A 22,460-nucleotide genomic window follows, 5' to 3' on the forward strand; every position below is an offset into this window, starting at 1 on the left:
ACTATTTTAAAAATAAAATAAAAAATCTAAAAGGTCAAAATACTTGCCTAAATTTTGCAGTGACGTGCTGGGTCCAGAATCCATCTTCTGGACTGCAGAATATTGGGTCCTTTTGTTAGGTGCCCACCTCACTTCCCTGTGATATGCAGATTTCCCATGGGCTGTCCAGCGATAGTATCCCCACAAGCTACATAAGATTGCAGCCGTGCATGAACACTGGATCACCAGTCTTCAATTCTAAGAGGAAGAGTTACAGAGGGTCATGTGATGGCAAACTAAAATGGTGTTAATGGAGATTTTGAAAAATGAGTAGGCGGTATTGAGCGGGCAACAACTGCCTTGAGATGTGATAAAGCAAATTATTCCGGACGGCTGCACTTCCCATAATCCTTTTTATTGAAGCTTCATATGACAAGTGATTAACAGATGGAACGGGAGACAGAGGTAGACATGTTTCTCGCAGATGTTAGCACTTTGTCATTACCTGCTCTAAAATGTGATTTAAAGAGTCCTAACTGCAAAATGCGGTACTAGAAATTGTGCTTTTTATTTAAAGGAGTTGTAAAGGCAGAAGAGGTTTTTTTTGTTTTTTTTTTCTTCATGCAGTGAAGTTGCATGAGTGTCTTAGCTGCCCGGGACTCCCCTCCTCATTAGCTAAGACAGCAGCTTGATGCGATTGGCTCCCACTGCTGTCAGGCAGCCAATCAGAAGAGAAAGGGGGCGGAGCCGTGTAGTGGCTCCGTGTCTGAAAGGACACTGGGAGCTGTGACTCGGCTCGGTGACCCACAGCAAGCTGCTTGCTTTGGGGGCACTCAACAGGAGGGAGAGGCCAGGAGCACAGAAGAGGGACCCGAGATGAGGAGGATCCGGACCACTTTACAGATCACTTTAATTTATTTTTTTAACGTTGGATTGTGTGCCATGGAAGACATTTTCACCCAAACGATAAGTCATTGATTTCTAGCCAAAATAAGAGTTTGATGGCATTTATAAAAATGCATGCATGTACGTTTTGTGTATGGTTTGATGTTTTCTGCATACTATAATGTCATATGATCATTTTCTGTTGGCAGCATTTTGAGTTGCATGTCAACCAAAATCTTTTATCGATGCAATTTTCCATCTATCATTCGTTTAGGGTATTAGCTCAGAACCCATCCATCTGAAGATCTTCTCTCCTCATGTCGTCAACCTTACGCTAGTGGATTTACCAGGGTTGACCAAGGTACGAGTGGCTCAGTACTACCTATTTAACGGAATAGGTTGATAAAATAGACCTAATGACCTTTATACTTGTTAAATTTTAATATGAATCTCTTCCCTTTTTTTAGGTACCAGTGGGTGACCAGCCCAAGGACATTGAAGTACAGATCAGAGAGCTAATTTTTCGGTACATCAGCAACCCTAATTCCATCATTCTAGCAGTCACTGCTGCCAACACGGATATGGCAACATCTGAAGCTCTGAAAATAGCCCGAGAGTGCGATCCAGACGGTGAGCTTCAGATCTTTGCTTTCAAGGTGTAAATGCATTCCCTGAATAGAGCAGCATCTACTTTGCTTTTTATGCCAGCCTGATGGATGGATCAATAAACAATGTTTAATAATGATCTGACCAGTGTCTCTGTTTAGCCCTGTTACTGGAGGTTTCACGCTTGTAACCATAGTGTTATATAAAAAATTGATAAAGCCCTTTCCACACCCTCTAAATGGTAATGCAGAACCTGCATTGTACTGCTATGACCTGCCTTTTTTTGGGTGAAGCCATGCAACTATGCTTCTGTGAATGGGAACAGCACTTGGCCATAGAGATGGAGATGATTTGAGGGTGGTGGTGTTGGGGGGGGGGGGGGGGATTTGATATAAATGTATGTAAAATCCATAATTTTCATAATGCACCTGAAAAGGTTCAGCATCACTGCCTCAGAACAGGCATGCAGCTCAGAAGTAGGAATAGCTTCTAACATCGGAGAACTACTCACTTTTCACAGGTTCTCTTTAAGGGCACCACAGGCAGTGGGAGTGTTTGTAAGGCAGCTTATTCTACAGAGATTCAGGGCTTCAGCAGTTTTCCTGGTTACTTTTGTTTTGACAGGCAGGAGAACGCTCGCCGTGATAACCAAACTGGACCTCATGGATGCTGGGACAGACGCTATGGATGTCCTCCTGGGGAGGGTCATACCGGTTAAACTGGGCATCATTGGAGTTGTCAATAGGTAGGGATTGTGTGCTTTAATAAAAATCTATATATGGTCATTCTGGTAAAATATAATTCAAGTGCTTAATGTAAACCAAGTCCTTCCTTGCTGCACATACTCCTCTTTCTCTTGCTTCCTATAAACTGGTCCAAAAGCCAATTAGAAGCTTACACAAGGATAAGGACTCTACTCTTTAATAAACTGAATGTTTACCTTGTGTGGGCAAAGCACAACTTTTGTTTCAGACAATGTATTTTATCAATTGCATTTTTTTTATTTGGACTATGGAATAATTCTTGGTTTTAACATGGCTTGTTCTGTGTCCAGGTATACTCCTGGCACTTCATAGGCTCTATATTTCATGGAAACTACTGTATTTGCTGTTTCAGGAGTCAGCTGGACATTAACAATAAAAAGATTGTCGCAGACTCCATCCGGGATGAATATGCTTTTCTTCAGAAGAAGTATCCGTCTCTGGCCAATAGGAATGGAACCAAGTACCTGGCACGTACCCTGAACAGGTAACACCCTGCAGGGAGCCCTAATGTAGGCCTGAGGGTTGTGATGAGGTGGATAATTGCATATTTTGTTACAGTGGACCTTGCACCTCAGTGATGAGGTCTGCTTATACAAAGTATCCCCCACCTCCCCCCTAAGATGTTAAAAGAAAATGCTAATAATTTGAAGGGAAAAGGTTACATAATAAACTTGCCTTTCTCCCGCTTCCTCCTGTGGTGCCTAGCCGAGGGTGATGTCATCCTTCTGGCCAGATCATGAAGAATGTTGAGTAGCTCAGATCTCTCAAAAAGACACTCCTACACTGTTCTGCAGCAAGATTTGGGCTATTCTGCATTTTTAGTGATCTTGTTAGCAGGAGAATGTAGTCATCCCCCACACCACAGAAGTTGGGGAAAGGTTAGTATATTCAACTATTTTTACCCCCCCGCAGGTTCTTTTTTTTGCACTTTTACGAAGTGTTTAAGGAATGGGGAAGGGTGATTACATTGAAAAATGGAGCTTGCCTGGAGTCCAAAGCCTGTTTTAAATTTTACACATTTACATAACTCTGAGGCTTTATCACTAGAATTTTACATAAACATTAATCCCTGCTCCAAATAACTTAGTCTAATGCTGCCCTTACAGTCAAACACACAGCACTGCCAAATACAGGTGCAAGTCTTTTAAAGTAAACATAAACTCAGTAGGTTAAGACTCATCTAAGCTTTAAAGTGACCTGGTCACCATAGTAATAATTAAGTGGTTATGTAGGCACAAGTTTCCAGACCCTTTCCTATAAACCTCCAGTTATGCAGGCACCATATTTACTATTGCTATAAAAAAAAACATAGGGAGTATGTTTGCTGCATTTCAGAAGGCTGTGCCTCCTGCACACCAGTCTGACAGGCTGCAGCTACAAGAGCAGACTGATTGGCTAAATCATCAATGTAAATGGCATGGTGGGACGTGGCAGCTGAACAGACTATGGTAATTTCATGCATGCCATGATTGCATACAGCCATTTGCAACTCCGAGCTGCAAGCAGAGAGACGCAAACTGACCACAGAAGCATTGATCAGCTTCAATGCTTTTCATGGTGAATTTTGCAGAAGGAAAAAGGGGGACTGGCCCGTTCAAGTATTTCTGAGGGAAGGAATGCATTAAACACAAAATATACTTTATTTGTTATATACACATAGAAAGAAATGAAATATTTAGGGTAACATACACTTTAAACAAAGCCACCCTGTAAAACAAAACAGGTTTATTCTTGCCTTTCCAGTAGGTGTTAAATCTTAACTCTCTTGGACAACTCTGGTTATCACTGTGATCCAACACTTCCAGTTGTGTTGGATTGCATGTTACCCATCGTCATGGATCATTCCGGCAGCTGTTTAGTCACGATTATGTTCTGTAATGACCTAGGTGGCACTTTTTTGTTTTACTACGGGGACACGTTTTTTTTTCACATGTCAATTTCACTTTGCTTAATTCTATTAAAGTACTTTCAATAAAATACTAGGAGGGGTGACAATTGTCTCCACGTTGTCTCCACGTTGTACTCTTGTGTTGTCACCTGCACCACTAAAAATGGTCAATCTGACCATGTTGTGCAGGCATGGTTGGTTCACCGTTTTCCCTGTCAGGCAGTCCAGAGCAGACAGGAAGTAGCTGAAAGATAGTAGGTGCTCACTGACTACTACATACAAAAAAGTGAAAACTGTACTTTATGGTAGAAAAAGATATTTCTTTGTCATGGTGCTTTAGCAAAATTGTCATTTATTTAGTGTTTGTTTGTACCTGTATGTGTATAAATTTTGAGAGGAAAATTGAGCACCCAATCAGATGGCATACAAATTCTATACCAATGTTAGTAATCAAAACCACAGTGCTATTAAGCAACAGTTCTGCTACCCTTCCACCAAGTCTTTTGTTTGTTTGGGTTTTTTTTTTTTTTTTTATTTCATCTGTATTGTGTTTGTCTGCAGGCTACTGATGCACCACATCAGAGACTGTTTGCCGGAGTTAAAAACCAGGATCAATGTTTTGGCCGCTCAGTATCAGTCACTGCTCAACAGCTACGGTGAGCCGGTGGAAGACAAGAGCTCAACCCTGCTGCAGCTCATCACAAAGTTTGCCACAGAATATTGTAACACGATTGAAGGCACAGCAAAATACATAGAGACATCAGAACTGTGAGTACTCACCATTGCTCTGAAAGCTGACATCTCTTGTGCCTTTTTAATACCTCCTCTCTACCTCAGCAGCTAGTCAGCACAATGTTCCAGAATTTGATCTGTTCCGTGACTTTAATTTGACAGGTGTGGTGGAGCACGAATTTGCTACATCTTCCATGAAACGTTTGGGAGGACGCTGGAGTCTGTTGATCCGTTGGGTGGACTGACCACTATTGACATACTTACAGCTATCCGAAATGCAACGGTATGTTTTCTGGAATATCCACATTCCTCTAAGTGTCTTTTCACACCACGCTGCAAAAAAAATAAAAAAATACTGCAATGAAATCTCCATGCGCGTTACTTTTTATGCATGTTTCCATGCATTTTCAGGTATTCTGCTGTGAAGTGACAGGTGCCTGAAAGGGTCAATATACTAAAAAAAATTTATATGTACTTTTGGTTGCATTTACATGCACTTGTGTGCGTTCAGTTAAAATGCAGACAGGTTGCATTTTATTGCAATGCACATGTACACAACCTTGTGTTCTGAATGAGTTAGTGGTTTTCTATGTGCCCTTGTAATGACCTGCATTGATCTGGTGCAGCAAAGGAAGTCACTACAGATGATGTGAGCGAGGCCCAAGTGTTTCTTTACACTTTGAGATCTTCTCCCTGCCACAACCTGTGTTTAGACAGTAAAGAACAAGCAGCAAATTGATTAGCTCATCTTTGTCACTCTGCTCTTTCCTCCTGTTAACATGTTCCCTTGTCAGGGAACATGTTAACTGTTGTAGGGAACATGTATACTGCAGCAGAGCCTGACTGGCTCCTAGTGCTGTGTCCCTTCCTCTCCCAATCTGAATTCTGATATATAGGATTGCCAGAGGCTGATAACTCAAGTAACTTAGATTCAGGTACTTCAAACTGGTTCTTTTAAAAAATCAGTTTAATGATTTTTTTTAACTTGTCTGTTGAGGGACACAAAGTCTTAATCTTTGGGTTATATGGTCACCTTCAGGAACACTGGCGAACACAAAACCGTAGGCCAGCCCAGCATGACCCCTTCCACTTCCAGCGTGCCTGTTTTTTTTTTTTTTTTTTTTTTTTTTGTAGGTGTCTGTCTTTGGAAGATGGATGCCTTTTCTTTAGCTCTTTCCTTTCATCTCCTAGCTGTTGCCCCTGCTTGGAACGAACACTTGGAACTTCGCTCATCAATTCATTCCTGCTGCCCACCTACAGTGATTTTGGTTACCACCTGACATCAGACTTCCATGTGCGACAAGCTATGAGAGTAACTGAGGCCTTGCCTCTTACCTCGAGCCTGTATGTTGCTTTACCACCTTGGATTCTATATTTCAATATGTTTATTGAAGTAGCAATGTTGTATAAAGCACAAGTGACAAAAAAAGAAGTGAAAATCCCGCACCCTCAGGTAGTGCTACTCTTTCAAATAATCATAAACATAGAACCTATGTATAAGAAACAGCAAACTCAATGTACAATGCGTTTAGTGGGAGTGCCACTTAACATAGCCATATAACATAATAACATTTTTACTTTTTTTTTTTTTTTTTTGTTTTTTGTTAAGTCATTCACTGTAGAGTCAAAAAATACATCTCTAATCAATTAGGGACTGGTAGTAGGTTGTCCCATCAAGCTACTTTATAGCATTAGGAATGACTTGCACAGGGAGAAGGATGTATGTTATAAGGAACAGAGGGGAAAAAAAGGGGGGGGGGGTTGGGAAAGGTAGGGGGGAAAGGAAAAAGGGAACCCCTGTATACATTTCTACTAGTATCATGTCAGCATTAGAGATACATGTTCTGTCAGAGCATCTTATAGTTAGCAACAATAACCAGATCAACATAATTTTTAAGGGAAAAAAAAAAGAGAAAGTGATAAGGAAACAAATCGAGAGGAAGAAAAAAGGGAGAGGAAAGAAAGAAGAGGGTCAGCCAGAAGCGCTTTAAGGTGTAGATAACGTATCCATGGGTCCCATGTTGCATCAAATTTCTTGGTAGAATTGCGAAGGACACAGGTAAGTTTGTCATTAACCATGATCCAGTTAAGTTTATTCTTCACGTAATCAAGGGGAACCATCGACTGTTTCCAGTGTTTAGCAATAGTTATTCTAGCTGCCAAAAACATATATGTGATTAGTTTTGTCGATGAAGCGCTGGTTCCGGGGATCTACGTATATTAACCCCCGTCACAGAATATACTAGGTTAAATATACAAATCCAAAATCTAGTGACCACAGGGCACTGCCACCAAACATGAAACATTGTACCCATCTGACCACAATGCCTGAAGCAGGTTGGCGACGCAGACGGGTGCATCTTTGCGACTCTGGTCGGGACCAAATACCAACGTAGAAGTGTTTTTTTTATAATTTGCTTCAATTAATGTTGTATTGATTGATATTTTTGATAAAGCATAGGCAATATCTTGCCAATCCGATAATTCCAATGTGGTATTCAAATCCTGTTTCCATTGATTCATGTATTAGCATTCAGGTCAGTAAGGATAGTGTTTATTGTAGATATCCTTCCCCACCACCTTGGATTCTAGACACGCTCCTGCTGTACTAGGTGCCCTCTGCTTACTTAACGACTCTGGGACTGCTTGCAGTGTGCTACTGACTGTCCTGACGTCTGCAGCCTGGAATCATGTTGCCATCTGCTTTAACAGTCTGTTCTGTTAAAGGAGTCCTCTTCAGCTCCATTGGGTGTGGCTTGGTTCTCCCGCTTGAGGTCTTTACCATGGTCACGCAAGACTTTATGGCCAAAATTGCCCAGTTATATGCTTACTCTTATCGCAGAGGTCCCAAGCGTTCCCCCCTCGCCCTCTTACATGTAATTTGTGCTTCCAAGCAATCAGTTGCAGAGAGTCTGATTCTCAATTGCTCCAGTCCTCAACTGATGAGCATACCCCTTAAAAATCGCAGTCTACTGCTTTTACTTCCAAATTGGGGGAGACTGCTTTCTTGATATAATGCATTGAAAACTACTGAATGCACTCTGAAACTAGAGGATCAGCCTGTTGATTCTACCTGTGCTTTCTCCAGTCTTGGGTCAGTAACAACTCTTAAAGAGGAAGTAAACCTCCATCTTTTAAGTTTTACTTATAGGTAAGCCTTATTATAGGTTTACCTATAGGTAGTGTAAATATCTCCTAAACATGCACCGTTTAGGAGATATTTACTGGACATGCAGCCAGTGAAATCACTGGCGCATGCACTCTGAAGGAACAGCCGCCCATGCAGTTTTTTTTCAGAGCCCTGTGCCATGATCGGTGGTTCCTGCGGGAGTAACGTCATTGTGTCTCTGGGCAGTCAAAGTCGGAGTCCGCAAACTTGGAAGGAAGACCAGGTGAAGGTGTATTTAGTATTAGTTCTACTTTAACATGGTACTTAACCACTTAAAGACCGAGCCTCTTTTTGAGCTGTGTTTACAAATTAAACGTTTTTTGTTTTTTTTTTTTTTTTTTTTTTTGCTAGAAAATTACTTAGAACCCCCAAACGTTATACCTTTTTTTTTTTTTTTTTTTCTCTAACACCCTCGAGAATAAAATGGCGATTGTTGCAATACTTTTTGTCACACTGTATTTGCGCAGCGGTCGTACAAGTGCACTTTTTTTGAAAAAATTCACTTTTTTTGAATGAAAAAATAAGACAACAGTAAAGTTAGCCCAATATTTTTTTTTTTTTTATATTGTGAAAAATAATGTTGCGCTGAGTAAATTTAATACCAAACGTGTCACGCTTTAAAATTGCGCCCGCTCGTGGAATGACGACAAATTTTTATCCTTAAAAATCTCCATAGGCGACGTTTAAAAAATTCTACAGGTTGCATGTTTTGAGTTACAGTGGCGATACCTCACATGTGTGGTTTGAACACAGTTTTCATATGCGGGTGCTACTGACGTATGCGTTCGCTTCTGCCAGCGAGCTCGGCGGGACAGGGCGCATTTTAAAAAAAAAAAAAAAAAAATTTTTTTTTTTTTCTTATTTTACCTTTTTTTTTTTTTTTTTTTTTTTTTTTTTTTTTTAATTTATTTATTTTTTACACGGTAAAAAAAAAAAAAAAAAATTGTACCACTTTTATTCCTATTACAAGGAATGTAAACATCCCTTGTAATAGAAAAAAAGCATGACAAGACCTCTTAAATATGAGATCTGGGGTCAAAAAGACCTCAGATCTCATATTTACACTAAAATACAAAAAATAAATAAAATTACCCTTTAAGAGCTATGGGCGGAAGTGACGTTTTTGACGTCGCTTCCGCCCTGCAATGTTATGGAGATGGGTGGGCATCTTCCCCCTCACTCGTCTCCATACCCAGCAAGGGTGAAGATCTGATTGCGGCTGCCGACAGCTCCGGTAAGCGGCGGAGGGCACCAGAGCAAGGCGGGCCCCCTCCCACTGCCGATTAAAATTGATCTTGCGGCGAATTCGCTGCAGAGACCACTCTTATCGAATAGCAGACCGCTGGCCGAAGAAGAGGATACCGAGGTTATGGCAGTTAGCTGATGCCATAACAAAGATATTCCTCTTCAAACTTAGGACGTATGTCGGCATGCGGCGGTCTGTAAGTGGTTAAAGAGGAACTGCAGTCTGCTCACATAATTTGTGATAAAAACATATTTGTCATTCCGAAGCTTCCCTCCAACCACTTTGCATATTATTTTATATATACTGTGATTCTGTACTTGCCAATTATGCTGCAGAAATCTCCCTCCACTGAGTCTGTAACCATTTTAACTGTGGGCAGCTGAAGTTGCTGCCTGTTCGCTTCTTGGATTTACAGAGGCACACCTGCAGCTCTCATTGACCCTCTTATGATTCATCCCCACTCCCTGGCAAACTCTCACAGGAGTGAGAGTGCTGTACATAATGTCATAAACCTAGGCTTTTTACCAGACAAGTAACAGGAAGTGGGCTGTATAAGGTATTTACTGGCAGGAAAAAAAATATTTTACTATCCAAAGTTAATAGAAGGGCAGAAGATTTAACCCTTTCACTGCCAAGTCGTACTCCGTACGGACCTACAGAAGTGCCTGAAGGGGACCAGGCCAGTATGGCGTACGGACCTCCTTTCTCCCTCTCCTATAAGCTTATGATCACTTCAATGACCATAAGCTTATATCAGAATAGACTCTGCTGAACAATTCCATAACTGATCAGCGGATTACAACATGCTGATCAGAGTTATTAACCCCTAATGTGACCGCCCCCACCCATGCAGCCACTTTCCTGCCTCTCCACCCCCGCAGCACCCTTCCATCTAAAGCTGCCATCCCCCCCCCCACTCTCCTCTCCTATCCCCTTCAACCCCCCCAGCATTAATCACCCCTCCACGGATACCTCAGCTTCTCCTCCCGTCCAACCTGATCCGTCCTAATTTGGTCGGGAGGAGAAGCCGGAGGACAATAGCAATATTTATTTGCTATTGTCACAAGTGGGTGGGTTCGGGGTGCAATGCTCTGTGCTCCGAGCCCAACCTGTTTCAAGCCAATTAGAGCCTCAGATTCTAATCATGTGGCTAACTGAGTCTGGAACCCTGCAGGGGGACGGCGCCCCTAATGGACCGGCAGCTCCTGGTAAGACCCCTTTCACATGGAGTGGACTCTGTCAAGCAGATCCGCCTGCTCAGCATGGGGAGGGGAGGGGGGAGAGATCTGTCTGCTGATCCATCGGATACCATCCAATCCAATCTGCTAGATGGATGGGGAATGGAATTTCTGTTTTTAGCGGACTGGATCGGATACAAGCAGGTACAAACGGACACATGTCCATTTACATCAACCTCTCCATAGAGAACAATGGGTGGTCCGATTGGGCCCGCCTGAAAAATGGACAGGCAGACCCGATCGGTGTGCAAAGGGGCCTAAAGCCTTGTTCACATAAGGCATACATAGTGTACCTTTACAGGGATGCACAGGTGTTCTGTGCAGGCAGTCCCATTGATGTCATTTTGGGATGTAGCACCTGCACCAACAGAGCCATTGCTCCCAATTTTACATCCATGTAGGTACGCATGGATGTCCCTGAGCTTACACTGCCTGCGTTCGGGGTCATGTACCCACACGGATGTCAGATTGGGAACAGCAGCTATGCCTATGCAGCCATTGCATCCCAATTGACATAAATGAGATTGCTTGTATGGTAATGCACAGAACACCTGTGCGGGTAAACATGGCCCCCCATGGGCGTACACTTTAGTATGCCACATGTAAACGATGCTTTAGTACTAATTTGGCAGGAATTTTGTAAGTTACGTTGTGTTTTTATGTGCAATATTAATGATTTTAGTGTATTTTTAGTGAAAATGGCGATATGGTGAATTTTTTGTTGGCCCAAAAAATCAGTACTCAGTTTGAGGGGAAAGCTGTAAGTGAAAAATTAAAACCTCCAGATTTTTAGAGAAATTTTTGGGTACGTTCGATTTTCACCGTTTTGCAAAAAGGCGCAAATTTTAAATTTGCAAATATTTGTTTATTAACTCCATACAGATTAAGCTTCTATATTTGGTAGAGATTTAGCAGGAATTCTGTAAAATTAGCTGTGTTTTTTTTATCTGCCAATAATGGTTTTAGTGTATTTTTTGCAAATTATATTGGTTTGATAAACATTTGTGCAAATACCAAAAAAATCAATAGCTCCTTTTTTTTTTTTTTTTTTTTTTTCTCTACTGATCATGTGCTTTCAGAAAATATATAGTTTGGGGGTTCGTTCACAAATTCTGGAAGCTATAAGTGAAAAATGAAAAAGCAAAGGAAAAATTACAAAAATGGTCTGGCCACCTGAGTGTACAAAATGGAGCACAGGGCCTGGCATTGAAAGGGTTAATAGCTGGAAAGTTGAAAAAAATTACTGAAGTTCCACTTTAATAAACTGGTGGAGGATGCAGCTGTCTTCTGACCGCTCAACTGGAAGCCATCTAAGAATCACAAAATGGTGAGACTGGCAAGGCTGAACAAGATCCTCTGTTAAAACAAGAGGTACAGACAAGAGGCCGAAGGGCAGGACCTCAACGCTACAGTAAACAATGGATTAACTGCAGCAGTGGTTATATATCGTTTGACAAAGAAATCGTTTGACAAAGTAAAGTAGCACCCAAGATCGGTTGAAAGGCAGAAACCTTTAGGAAAAACAGGGTTCTAGACTCATGAGGATCTTTTGTCCCAAGGACCAGTTTTCTATCCTGTCACTGGCTTTAACCCCTTCCCGCTGAATGTACGCAGATGTGCGTACTCGGCTTTCAGGGTTTATACCGGGATGATGCCCGCAAGTGCAGGCATCATCCCGGTACTGTTCTTTAGAGCCGGCGATCGCCTTTCCTGGTATAACAACCGATGTGGCTAAAAGCCGCTTGGCTGTTATACCGGAGGGGTGGGAGGGGACGTCCCCCCCTCCCGCCGCTCTTACCGGGCCTCCCGGTTTTAAAAAAACGGTGATCTGAATACTGTGGAGTGCAAAGGAGGGATTTCCATCCATAAAGAGTACCTGTCACCACCTATTACTGTCACAAGGGATGTTTACATTCCTTGTGACAGCAATGAAAGTGATCAACAATTTAATATAAAAATAATTTTAAAAAATAAAAATGTTTAAAGCGCCCCCGTCACTGCGAGCTCGCGCAGCAAAGAAAACGCATACGGAAGTCGTGCCCGCATATGTAAACGGTGTTCAAATCACACGTGAGGTATCACCGCGATCATCAGAGCGAGAGCAGTAATTCTAGCACTAGACCTCCTCTGTAACTCTAACCTGGTAACCGTAAAAAAAATTTAAAGCGTCGCCTATGGAGATTTTTAGGTACTATAGTTTGTCGCCATTCCACGAGTGCGTGCAGTTATAAAGCGTGACATGTTTGGTATCTATTTACTCGGCGTAACATCATCTTTCACATTATACAATAAAATTGGGCTAACTTTACTGTTTGGATTTTTTTTTTAAATTCATGAAAGTGTTCCCTTTCCCAAAAAGTTGCGTTTAAAATACCGCTGCACAAATACCGTGTGATATAAAATATTGCAACAATCACCATTTTATTCTCTAGATTCTCTGCTAAAAAAAAATATACATAATGTTTGGGGGATCTAAGTAATTTTCTAGCAAAAAATACGGATTTTAACTTGTAAACACCAAATTTCAAAAAATAGGCTTAGTCATGAAGGGGTTAAGGACATCGCTGTTTAAGTCCAGGTTCTGAATTGATGATTCCTATGATGCTAAAAGTTTGTCTACTAGAGGGATCTGCAATTAGCGGACCTCCAGCTGTTGCAAAACTACAAGTCCCATCATGCCTCTGCCTCTGGGTATCATGCTTGTGGCTGTCAGTCTTGCTATGCTTAATGGGACTTGTAGTTCTGCAACAGCTGGAGGTCCGCTAAATGCACATCCCTGGTCTACTTCTTGCAAGGTCTATCTTAGAACACCAAAGGCATACTTCAATTGGTGTGAGTTTTAGGGCTTTCACCCCATACGTTTTTTTGTGGATTGAATCCTCTCCTTTCTGCAGCTAGGTTTGTATTAATATTTGGCTTTCTGCGCTATCAAGCGTTCAGTTACTTCCCTTTCTATTCTGTTTCAAAGGTCTTAGGCCTCTCTTAATCCTTTAAACCTTTTTATCGACGGTCTCCCATATAGCACTCCCCATCTGTTCTCTTGCAACACTTTTGGATCTGAATCTGGTGTTCTCTGCGCTTTAGAAACTGCCATATCAACCCAGTAGACCTTTTTCTCTGTACTCTCGCCCAGAAGGTAGTTTTCCCTGTAGCCATTGCCTCTGTGAGGTGAATGTCAGAACTGGTGGCTTTGTCTTCCAAGCAACCTTTTCTGGTTTTGTGTAGAGACAAGGTGGTATTGAAGCCTAAGCCAGATTCGCCTTTCACCTTCGCCTAGACATTGTTCTTCTGTTCCTCTGTCTAGCTCCTTTTTCACTAAAAGGACATTTTCATCTGTTGTCTGTATGGATGTTTGTGCTGCTGTTTTTCTTTCAGAAAGACTGATTCCTTATCATGGATGGAGAATTCTACCTGGGCAATCTATTGCTCAAGGAGTAAAGTCTGTTCCAAGTAAATCTTCAAAGTCCTCAGCAGTATCCTCCCCATGCCCTGCAGCCTTCTTTACCAACCGCTTGACACGGTCTTTCAGACTCAGGCAAACTCCAATGGCCGCCAAAGCTGGCTGCGCGGCAGACCCAGCTAAAGCTAAGGAATTATGATTATAACCTGCTCTGTGTCCCATGATGTATGATAAAGAATAATGGTATTTGTACTCCCTATAAAATCCTCTGTCTATTGAGGGACCCAGAAAGTCTTAACCCTCCTGATGAGGCTGAAAAGTCCACCTTACAGAACTTGGAGAACATGTGAACATAAGACCAGGTGGCAGCCTTGCAAATCTGGCAGTCTGTTCCAAGTTTAAGGCAGAATGTGTCTCATGGTGCATACAATAGAATGCCTGGGCTGGGTTTTAAACTTTGAAAAGGCAGCTCCTGGGGCCGGTGCAAAGCCTGGAATATTTGGGGTTGGCCCTAGACACGGTTCAGGCAAGTGTTTTTTGGTGTGAAGCCAGGGAGTGGCATCCGCCAAAATATGTGATTGGGAGAACTTTGCCTTTTTTCATTTGGTAGTGGAGATGAATTTGGCCTTTTAAGCGTTTTGTTACCCCAACACTTCATATTCCTGATATGTGCCTGCTGTACCATGTACTTGTATGAAAAAGTATCCTGTTCTTTGTATTCCTTTTATGTAAAATCCCTGGTGTTCCTGTCAGTCCCCTTGCTTTCCTATTAAAAACGGATCACACCATGGTCAGTTCTCTAGCTATGCTGGGAACACAGTATGCTCTCCTCCAATGATCAGACTTGTCCTAACACGCCCCTGCTGCACAACCATTCACTGGGATGCTCAGTGTGCTGCTGCTCCCCCCCCCCCAGCTCTAATGCAGATGAGAACAGAGGGAATGTGATCACTTCTAAAGGGTAAAAAGGTGTTTGTAATGTTTATATCTATACAAAAATGCTTTGCCTTTCATATCGAACTGAATAGGGTGTTATACATGGTGATCCTTTTACAATTGCTTTAAGTACCATTTAAGGGCCAGACTTCGGCTTTATACATTTTTTTTTTTTTCCAGAGACCAATTGCTTCTCACTTGTTCATTCATACTTTTGTACAGAGAGTATTGCAGACAGCCCCACCTGTAAAGTCACCCTTGGGAGTATCCTTGAGACTTGAACTTTTGAACCAATTCAAGAAATTCCATCAGTCCTTTTCACTTGGAAGGTGTGCTGGCAGCCCTTTCACGTAAGGAGCCGTTCTTGGTGTTGCGTCCTCATCCATCTTTTTTTGCCTAAGGTGGTTTCTGGTTATCGTTTGAAGCAGGACATTGTCTTGTCACCTTTTTTTTTACCTAGTCCACAGTCGACAGGGGAAAGATGGCTCCATACTTTGGATGCAGTTCAAGTGGTCAGGATTGATTTGAGATTGTCCACAGAAGCCAGGAAATTGGATTCTTTGTAATGGCAGATGGGCCCAGGAAAGGTCAGATGGCAGCCAAAGCAACTATTTCACATTGGATCTGGCAAGTAAACTTTCAAGCCTATGATTTGAAGGGTAAAGCTCCACCCGTTTGGGTAAGAGCGCATACTACCAGGAGTGTGGGAGCAACTTGGGCTGTTCGCCATCAGGCGTCAGTGGCTCAGGTCTGCAAGGCCGCAACATGGTCTTCAGTGCATACATTCACAAAGTTTTACCAAGTGGATGTTGGCGCCACGGAGGATACTGTCTTTGTCTGCAGCGCGTTGCGTGAGTTGGAGTAGATCCTTTTGTTTGATAGGTGGTGGTTTGTGTCTCCCTCCCCTCAAGTGTATTTCTTTGGGACATCCCAGAAGGTCATGATTATAGCCTGCTTTGTGTCCCATGATGTTCGATAAAGAAAATCGTATTTTTTTTCTACTTCCCTATAAAATCCATTTCTTTGAGTACATCACAGGACTCAGAGGTCCCTCCCTTCTTTTTCTGGGAGTTCATTGCTTGCTGCAAAACTGAGGTACATCCTGCGTGGGAGGGTTTATTTAAGGGAGGAATTCCTGTCAGTTTTTGGTCAGCCAGTATCCATTCACCTGTAGGCGGTGCATAACCCAGATAGTCATGATTATTGCCTGCTCTGTGTCCCATGATGATGAACTCCAAGAAATGGATTTTACGGGTAAGTAAAAAAAAAATTATTTATTTATTTCTTTGGCTGTAGTTTTTCAAGAAAACCTTTTTCTGTAGTTTTTATAATGGCTGAACAAATGTTTTTTTTCTTTTTGTTTTTTTTTTTGTTTTTTTTTGTTAATTATTTTCCCTGTCATTGGGTGGTTTGTTCCAGGTGTGTCAGCTTTTTCCTGTTACCCCAAAACATACTAATGGGGTAATTATAACTGTATGACCATTAGATTGTAAGCTCTTCCAAGGGCAGGGACTAAGAGTGAACAGTCTGTGTACCTGATGAAACCCAGATCACTAATACTGAATTAAATAAATTCTTTGTCCTCTTAGGGCCCACGACCAGCCTTGTTTGTCCCAGAAGTGTCTTTTGAGTTGCTGGTGAAGAGACAAGTGAAACGGTTGGAAGAGCCAAGTTTACGCTGCGTTGAACTTGTTCACGAGGAGATGCAGAGGATCATCCAGCATTGCAGCAATTACAGCACGCAGGTAATTGTACACTTTAGGATATACAGTTTCTGTATTTAGGCTGTATTCTGGTGCTAAGTCATTTTATGTAATCCTGTGCAGACTCTGGTTTGATGTTTCTCATTCTCCCTTTTTCAGGAGCTCTTGAGGTTCCCAAAGCTGCACGATGCCATAGTTGAGGTGGTCACGTCGCTTCTGCGGAAACGCCTACCTGTAACCAATGAGATGGTAAGAGGATGTACTGCTTCCTAACCATTAAGTTGCCACAATTTCCTCTTTCAAAGTTCAGTAATATTTTTCACAAGATACAAGACTGGAAAGGCTGAATACCAAAGCTGAAAGATAACAATCGCACATAGGCCACTGGGGATGAAATGCAGCTTGTATCTCGCTGTGGATTCCTATACAATAAAATGTAGTCCAGGCATTACTTAAAAAAAATGGTTTATTCTGGAATTATGTTGAAGGGTTCAATCACGGAAAAAACCTGAACCGCCGACAATATCCTACTGGAAAGGCATAATCAAAGTACTACCTTTTTATAAATCAACATACTTAAGCAGGGGTTGCCCTAAAAAATTTGAGAACGTATGGCAATGTTGGCTGGACGACAAGGATACCTTGAATTGATCTGCTACTGTGGGGGGAGCGCTTTAACAAGCACTCTATGTATTGGGTAAAATGATAATATGCTCCTAACTAGTTGGTTATCTGTGCGATGATTGGGTGTACCATTGATCCCTAGAAAATAAAATGTTTTGTACAGTTATGAGTATGGAATGTGATTTGGCGATAGTGAAAGGCTGCACAGGGGTTAGAAAGGGGGAGGGAGAGGGGGGATGTTTGGTACACGTTGTACTGTATGTTTTGTAAAAATGTTAATAAACAAAAATTTCCAAAAAAAAAGGGTTCAATCACACAGGTGGCTGGGGAGCATTTGGGCCATGGTCTTACACCCCTGGTCCCACCTACCCCCAAGTGGAGTTTTGCACACGCAGAGGCCATGATGCTTTGCTGCATGGCTGGGGTAAAAATGATGTTGCGTTTGGTGCAACTATGAGCCAAACCCTAGGCTTGTGTTACAGTATTTGCATATGAAATGCCCATATCCCCATTCATCTTTCCAAAAGAAAGGGCATTTGAGAAACAGCAGTAGTGCCACCTGAATGCCTGGCAGTCACTCCTGTAATAATTTCTCTAAAAAACCATCCACCGTATGAATGAGACCTAAGGGAGAAACAGTCTGTCCATGACTACAGGCCCTTACCAGGAATTTAAATCCTTAGTTTTTGATGCCCACCATTGCTTTGTCCTGGCCTTTGTTCAAGGACTCTGGGTCAGGAGAATCCTGAAAGTAGGGCCAAGTAAAAATGTATTGCTATATGGATAATTGGCAACGTTTAGGAAAATCCCTTTTAATTGGAACTCCAGCTATTTCTAAACTTGGACATTTATCACATGTTATTATGTGTCATTAGTTCCAATTTTTTGCACATCATTTCTCATTCTTGTGCACATTGCACTTTCGTGAATCAGCTTATTTCATTGTTTATTGCACTGTTATCACTGTCAGTGGTTTTATATTCATTTATCATTGCTTATGTTTATTGACCATCCATTATTGCATCATACTTTATTTTATTATTGCGCTATTTATATTGGTTCATCAGTTGTTGCACTTAGGCTGAGGTAGCGCCACATATTTTAATTATTTTTATCTATCCGAGTTATGTGAGTACACTGTTTTATGCTGGCGGCTCCTCGTTTAGCTTATTAGTTAGTGTGGTTTTTGAGCGCTAGTTTTGTTTTGTTTTTTGTTGTTTTTTTATTTATCTATTTATTTTTTTCTGTCTTTGCGGAGAATCTTTTAACCACTTCAGCCCCGGACCATTTGGCTGGCCAAAGACCAGAGCACTTTTTGCGATTCGGCACTGCGTCGCTTTAACTGACAATTGCGCGGTCGTGCGACATGGCTCCCAAACAAAATTGACATCCTTTTTTTTTTCCATAAATAGAGCTTTCTTTTGGTGGTATTTGATCACCTCTGCGGTTTTTATTTTTTGCGCTATAAACAAAAAAAGAACGACAATTTAAAAAAAAAACACATTTTTTTCTTTTTGCTATAATAAATATCCCCCCAAAATATATAAAAAAAAACCATTTTTTTCCCTCCGTTTAGGCCGATACGTATTCTTCTAGATATTTTTGGTAAAAAAAAATCGCAATAAGCGTTTATTGATTGGTTTGCGCAAAAGCTACAGCGTCTACAAAATAGGGGATAGTTTTATGGCATTTTTAGTATTTTTTTTTTTTTTTTTTTTACTAGTAATGGCAGCGATCTGCGATTTTTATCGTGACTGCGACATATTATGGCGGACACATCGGACAATTTTGACACATTTTTGGGACCATTGTCATTTTTACAGCGATCAGTTCTATAAAATTGCACTAATTGATTACTGTAAAAATGACACTGGCAGTGAAGGGGGTAACCACTAGCTGGCTAGGGAGGGGTTAAGTGTGTCCTAAGGAGTGATTCTAACTGGGGGGGGTGGGCATGGCTATGAGTGACACATCACTGATCACCGCTCCCGATCACAGGGAGCAGAGATCAGTGACAGTGTCACTAGGCAGAACGGGGAGATGCTTGTTTACATTAGCATCTCCCCGTTCTCCCTCTCCGTGGGGCGATCGGGGGTAGACATCAAGTCCGCGGGACCCACAATCGTACAAAAGGAGCTTGTGGCAAACGAATTCAAAGGGACGTACAGGTACGCCCATTTGCGCAGCCGTGCCATTCTGGCGACATAAATGTACAGGCGGCGGTCGGCAAGCTGTTTAATGTGTAACTATTGGTTCTTTAAAAAAAAAAAAAAAAAAACATAAATGCCACGGTTTGAGAATAGCATTGATACAGCAGGCTTTGTTTGTCGAAATCACCCCAGTTCCCCCCTATAACCGTTTTTATTCCCTTTTGATCCTGCCAATAGATCTATTTTTCCACTTCTCAGACAAGCCAAGCTGTCACCCCCCCCCATGTGACAGTTACAGGGGTTGGGACAAAGCTTTTAACCTTGCTGGGGCTGTGTCTGATGGTCATCTTTTTTATCTTTCATGGTTTAAACCTTTTAATCCCAAAAAAATACACAAACCTGTTGATGTAACTGCTAATGATGCAAGTAGTGCTGCACCAAAATTTCAGGTGCATTTTTGATGCGTTCTTTCTGCATTTTCAATGCATTTCAATAGGAAGGTGCATTTTTTGGTGTTTTTTTTGTTTGTTTATTTGTTTGTGTTTTCCTGACCAAATATGCACCAAAAATGCAGCAAGCAAGATTTTTAACACCGCTTCAAAAGGTGCTGACAAATTCATATATATTTAAATTCATGATATTAATTGAAGTCGAATATGATACAAATATTTATAAAAGTGTGTGTGTATATATGTGTAGATGGATAGTATGTGTATATATATGTGTGTGTGTGTGTGTGTGTGTGTATATATATATATATATATATATATATATATATATATATATATATATATATATATATATATATATATATATATATATATATATATATATATAAATTTATTTTCATCTACCTCCTATCCTTTTTTTATTATTTTATTTTTTAAACCTTCAACTTCAGCACCAGAATTTTAATTTCAGTGCACCACTAGATATAAGTGTTTTTAAGGTGAAGTTCCAGCCTGGGTGAAAAAAAAAATTGTCAGCAGCTACACCTACTAAAGACACTCCAGGGAGCCTGCAATGTCGGCACCCAAAGCCAACTCGTCCGGGTGCAGGCATCCTTACTAAGAGAAACGGGAAGTGAAGCCTTTGCGGCTTCACATCCCGTTTCCTACTGCGTTTGTGTGAGTCGCGTGGTGCTTCCCGTTTTCTGGGACACACACCGGTCCCACAAAAAACTGGAAGTGACTTGCCTCACCGAGGCGCCATGGGACGCCATGGTTGGGGGTGGAGTGTGCTTTTGTTTCAAATGGAGTTAAATTTTTGCCTGAACTCCACTTTAAGAAAGTCCATCTAAACCTGGGGTGTCCACTGGATGACAGTGCTGCTGTGTGAGTCAACTGCAGAATAAAGTGTTGTCACCCTGTTTAAAGTGTAAAAAGTGTTTCAAAATTATAGTGTAATGGATCTAGTAACAAACTGTTACAGGGTGAACTGTTGGAAAGCCAACATTGTTATGTAAATGCATTTGACAAACTATCATTTTTAATTTTGCCCATAGTTTCAATTTGACTCAAGTCTCAGATCTGCACCTATGTCTTGTAGTTTTGACTGGAGATCCACTTTGTAGCTATTTTCTGGGCAAGCGTGGTTGAAATGGCATTCAGCCTTAAATTGGAGTCTGTGCATTTGAATAGAGAAATGGAAACCATAAGACCGTAAAAATGTTTTAAGATCATCTACTTCATCTATAACCACGTTGGGTCTTTTCATACAGGTACACAATTTGGTGGCCATTGAACTTGCCTATATCAACACTAAACATCCAGATTTTGCAGATGCCTGCGGTGTCATGAACAACAATATAGAGGTGAGGAAGGGGCGCAATCTTCTCTACCAACTCCGGTAACGGTAATAAATCTTAATGTATAAAATATCTTTGTTTTTCTGTGACATGCAGGAACAGAGGAGGAACAGATTAGCCAGGGATTTACCGCGGTCTGCAGCTCCTACAGATAAAGTGAGCACAGCCAATGTGGAACTCAATTGTGTGAATGTGATACATTATAATATACTAGGAATCCATTAGTTTGCTATGCTTTTTTTTTTTTTTTTGTCCATTACATGAGTGTTTATTGTAGAACACTTTCCAACAAACACATTCCACTGATTTCAGTGTAGTGGAGTAGGGCTGATTTTGCACCAGGTTTTTTTTTTTGGCTGAGCCGTTCTTACCACAGGCCCAGTTGACAGTATATTTCTAGAGAGAAACTACATTATGCATAATTTTTTTGGGGGGTATAGTGCCATTTTCACATCTAAGAAAGTTAGTAATATTACTCTAAAATGAATTGACATAAAGGTCAAGTTCACTTTTAGGAACATGTTGCACCCGTATTTAGGGTTTATCACCTAACTTGTTCCCAAGCACCTCTTTCCAAACCCAGAGACCTCAACCTGTGCCCGGGTGCAGGGGTTCTTCTCCCCCACAGCCACTATCTCATTCAAAATTGTCAGGGCTGCACCCACACATCACTGTCATTCATTCACAAATACTTGTAGTCCACTGAGAAACTGTATTTCTCAGTGGACTGCAAGTGCAGTTATCGGCACACTCAGTCCATTAACACTTCTTACAGCTTTTTGAATGAAATTCCATACAGAGGTGGGGGGGGGGAGAGAGCCGAGTGACGTGTCTGCAGGAGCCTGACTTTGCAACACTGATCGGGGGTGCAGTGCTTTGCAGGCTCTCGTGGAAAAGAAAATAATGCACTTTTTTTTTCACTGCAAAAATATGTGCATTTATTATTTTTTTTTATTTTTGTAAAAGGTGAACTTAACCATTAAACCATATACACAAAAATGAAATATATTACCGCTTACCAGTTCTTAATGTGGTGGCTATATTATTTACTTTTTCATGTTTTATTTTTTTCCCATTATGTTCATCTGGTGATTCTGCAAGCAGTAACACCCTTGCTGTCCTAGAGTGACATGGCTCACTCACTGTACTGTATCTAGGGGTGAATACTGGTTACCCTAGGACAGGAAGTGTGCTAGGACTACACCTTCCTCTTTCCTCTCCTTAACGTTGAGGGGAGGTGTTTTGGAGTCAACAGAGATAACCTAGGCAGAAAGAAAAGACTGCAAAAGAGTACACTGGAGTTCTGGCAGGATCAACAGATTTTTTTTTTTTT

The 22,460-nt window shown here is 41.3% G+C and overlaps 1 protein-coding gene across 5 annotated transcripts in view; it reads left to right on the forward strand.

Moving 5' to 3' along the window:
• The window catches only part of DNM1L (dynamin 1 like), a 65,011-nt gene that overhangs the window by 31,094 nt on the left and 11,457 nt on the right, over positions 1-22,460 (forward strand). For 4 of the 5 annotated variants that reach the window (XM_073621888.1, XM_073621890.1, XM_073621889.1 and 1 more), the window contains 10 exons: positions 1,139-1,225; positions 1,332-1,494; positions 2,095-2,215; positions 2,587-2,718; positions 4,684-4,890; positions 5,017-5,137; positions 16,433-16,588; positions 16,706-16,795; positions 21,041-21,133; positions 21,224-21,283. In XM_073621888.1, the coding sequence (XP_073477989.1) occupies positions 1,139-1,225; positions 1,332-1,494; positions 2,095-2,215; positions 2,587-2,718; positions 4,684-4,890; positions 5,017-5,137; positions 16,433-16,588; positions 16,706-16,795; positions 21,041-21,133; positions 21,224-21,283 (1,230 nt within the window). The remainder of the gene's footprint in view (positions 1-1,138; positions 1,226-1,331; positions 1,495-2,094; positions 2,216-2,586; positions 2,719-4,683; positions 4,891-5,016; positions 5,138-16,432; positions 16,589-16,705; positions 16,796-21,040; positions 21,134-21,223; positions 21,284-22,460) is intronic. The other variant, XM_073621893.1, reaches the window with a different exon arrangement.

Source organism: Aquarana catesbeiana, linkage group LG03, assembly GCF_042186555.1.
Source record: "Aquarana catesbeiana isolate 2022-GZ linkage group LG03, ASM4218655v1, whole genome shotgun sequence".
In the NCBI taxonomy this organism is placed as follows: Eukaryota; Metazoa; Chordata; class Amphibia; order Anura; family Ranidae; genus Aquarana; species Aquarana catesbeiana.